General features: G+C 41.2%; 1 protein-coding gene across 1 annotated transcript in view; it reads right to left on the bottom strand.

The window, feature by feature from the left end:
* Positions 1 to 820: 820 nt before the first annotated feature.
* Positions 821 to 3419, bottom strand: part of gtf2a1 (general transcription factor IIA, 1) — a gene marked incomplete in the record, with an annotated part of 21309 nt that continues 18710 nt past the window's right edge. The window contains 2 exon segments of the mRNA XM_014020919.1: positions 821 to 2397; positions 2486 to 2575. Of these exon segments, the coding sequence (XP_013876373.1) occupies positions 2290 to 2397; positions 2486 to 2575 (198 nt within the window).

Genomic DNA, 3419 nt, shown 5'->3' with positions numbered 1-3419 from the left:
AAGATTTCTGTGCGCATTAGACATAAACACCTCTATCAAACTGGAGTGGGCCGGTCTGGAAGCTGGAGGGGGGCGGGGCGTGAAGTGCCTAATTTGGATTTAAAGAGAGAGCCTCGAAATGAACTGATCTGAGACACACCTGATCAGCTCGTTTGGGTGAAAGAATGGCTTGTGGAGTTACAATAGGAAGGAATTCAGACCAAATCAAATAAAAATGTATTGAAATTTCAGCTTCAGAAGCAAAATATTTCTAAATTCTTGTGCAGCTCACTGTACCATCATCTGAACGGATGAAATACAGTAAAATTAAACTAATTTAGTGGAAAATTGTTAAACTGCTGTAGCTTAAATGCAAGTAAAATTTAAACACAATAATATAAATTTGAAAAAAAGTCAAACAGTTAAAAGTTAATGTTGAGAACAAATGTACACATTTTCAACTAAACCAAAAAAAAAAAAAATGCAAAAGTATTTTTTGTCTTGTTTTGGCAAAAAAACAGTTTAATGTATGAGTTTAAATTGATTTAAGAATATCAAAATACAAATTTGTATTCATTCTTTTAACAACAATTTAAAAAGTAAAGAGTACATGTTGATTTGTATGCAAACAAAAATAAGAAGTCAGAAAAGGCACAACAAAGTGAATACGGTCTGATTTGATATTACTAACTGAAAACCACAAAGACCTGCTGGATTAGGATTATTTCTCTAACAATCAACAAATACGGAAACTTCATGACTAAATGAGGTTCTGGATTTGGGTTTTTTTCTGAGCTGAGGTGGTTTCTATTAAAAAAAAATCAAAATCACTGAAACGACATCAAAAACACGTACTTTTATTTCAAACTGCTGCAACAGGGGCACTAAAAACAAACAGCAGAAATACACACAGCTCCCCTGGAATTAAACTCACTTTGATAAAAAATATTCTCCTTCTAAAAGTCATGGATATGCTGAAAGCGCAGGAGTACGGACGGTGGACAAAATGATGTGGAGCACAGCGCTGGGGAGCTTTAGCCCAGAAAAAAAAAGAAAAACAAAAAGGAACACTTATTACATAATAAGAGCACAGTTTGGTGCTGCAACCTTTCAAAATAAAACAAACATATCAAAATTTTGAGCAATAAATAGAAGAAATGCCACTGCTTTAACTGTGGCGTTATGAGATTGCAGGTTGTGCGAGTGAAATTAACGTTAGTCCAGGGAACACATACATGCACATACCTCATCAGTTGCTGTATCTCACACACATAAACACACACACAAAAAATAAAAAATAAAAACACCCTGCAGCTTTTGATCACCAAGACTGACCTAACATCGATGAAGTGACAGATCAAATCTTCAGAGGGCTACAGAAAACTAAAAAAAAAAGCAACAAGGCAAACATTTAATTGGTTGAAATACTAACTTTTTTTCCTTCTTTTTAATAAAAAGGTGGAATGGAGCTCCAGAGAAGCAAAGAGGGAACAGAACAGTATTGTTGATTAAGATTAAAAATAACTTTTATTATTTTTATTATTATTATTATTAATAAAATTATTTTAAGATTTGCATCAATTTACCTTTTTTCTTCCTTTAACCCTTCATCGACCATATTTTAAAAACTATCTACAACAATAATAGATTACCTACATAAAACACTCTGGAGCACCATTTGTCAAAACGTGAAGATAGGACGAGAACTCGAGGAGCAAAAACAAACGCAGAAGCAAAAAAAAAGATTCTGGTCTCTAAAAAGGCAGCAGTTTGGACTGGTGGCACTAAGTTTGGACAGAAAGGTGGACACGATTCATTCCAGTCAACTGACTACAGTGCATCATAAAAAGGTGGTTCTGATTGTGTGTGTGTGTGTGTGTGTGTGTGTGTGTGGGGGGGGGGGGGGTGTTTAAAATGAACGACCTCTGACCTCCTGTGGCAGGGCGGTCACTTCACCCTGGTCCGCTACACCTGTTTGATGCGAAAAGTTTTTCTTGAACTAAAAGAAAAAAAWAATAATAAAAGGCAGAAAAGCCCGGAAGGTGGAGATAAAGAGAGAAACAGCCTCTCCCTTCCCTTCCTCTGKAGCGTTCTCATCCTGCAAGGCCAGTCGAGTGTTTTCGATGGATGACGCTTAGGTTTTACGGTACCTTACGATCCTTTTAGGGTGGGGGTGGGGGTGAGTTCTCAAAGACTCTGAAGCAGCTTCTTGAAGGGATCCGGTCACAGAGTTCAGAAGGATGCTGCAGGCTCTGTTAAYCAGACAGGAGTTACAGAGATCCTGCTCCGGCTGCTTTCCCCATCCCTGCCTCACCACTCTGCGTCACCGATGGCTTTGGAAAACACATAATCTCTGCCGTTAAGGTTCATAATCCCGTCCTTCAGGTGGAATTTCCATTTGTTCTTACTTCTGTGAATCTGGGGAGCAGGGAGGAGGAAATGAGAAAAGATGTTTCAGACTCAGATGTCCTCTGAACACACAGGAACCATCCAACAGTTCCCCCACCTTATCGTACTGGCACACCACTACATTCTCTGTGTCGAACAGCTCCCCTCCGTCGTCATCGCTCACGTCGTCCCCACTGTTCAGAGGCTCCTGAAGAGGAGAGCAACATTTAATCTGAGGCCTTCCTGGATTAAAGCTTCTGACTCAAAGTCTGGTTAGAGGTTTAGCCTTTTAGAATTCGGCAACACAAATATAGAAACCACACGTGAACCTCAGGGCTCACGTGTTTACAAGTGTTGATTTTAATCTTACAGAAAATGCTACAGTTTTGGAATTTCTTATAACTTTAAAGGGGGTGAAGGATATGCATTTTCCAGTCACATGGTTCAATTCTATACCACAACTAAGTAACTGTGTTACCTTCAGTTGTTAAGAAAATGCTGCATTTATCAAAAATAGTACTGCACAATAATTCAATATCAATGCGTATTTGTCGAGCCCGAGTTTTGTCGAACCTGTCGAGCCCGAGTCTTGTCAAGCCCGAGTCTTGTCGAGCCCGAGTCTTGTCGAACATGTCGAACCCGAGTCTTGCTGAGCCCAAGTCTTGTTGAGCCCGAGTTTTGTCGAACCTGTCGAGCCCGAGTTTTGTCTAGCCCGAGTCTTGTCGAGCCCGAGTCTTGTTGAGCCCGAGTCTTGTCGAACCTGTCGAACCCGAGTCTTGCCGAACCCGAGTCTTGTTGAGCCCGAGTTTTGTCGAACCTGTCGAACCCGAGTCTTGCCGAGCCCGAGTCTTGTCGAGCCAGAGTCTTGTCGAGCCCGAGTCTTGTCGAACCTGTCGAACCCGAGTCTTGCCGAGCCCGAGTTTTGTTGAGCCCGAGTTTTGTCGAACCTGTCGAACCCAAGTCTTGCCAAGCCCGAGTCTTGTCGAGTCCGAGTCTTGTCGAGCCCGAGTCTTGCCGAGCCAGAGTCTTGTCGAGCCCGAGTCTTGTCGAAC

Source organism: Austrofundulus limnaeus, unplaced genomic scaffold (genome assembly GCF_001266775.1).
Source record: "Austrofundulus limnaeus strain Quisiro unplaced genomic scaffold, Austrofundulus_limnaeus-1.0 Scaffold272, whole genome shotgun sequence".
In the NCBI taxonomy this organism is placed as follows: Eukaryota; Metazoa; Chordata; class Actinopteri; order Cyprinodontiformes; family Rivulidae; genus Austrofundulus; species Austrofundulus limnaeus.
This window is presented reverse-complemented; position numbering and strand designations above follow the sequence as displayed.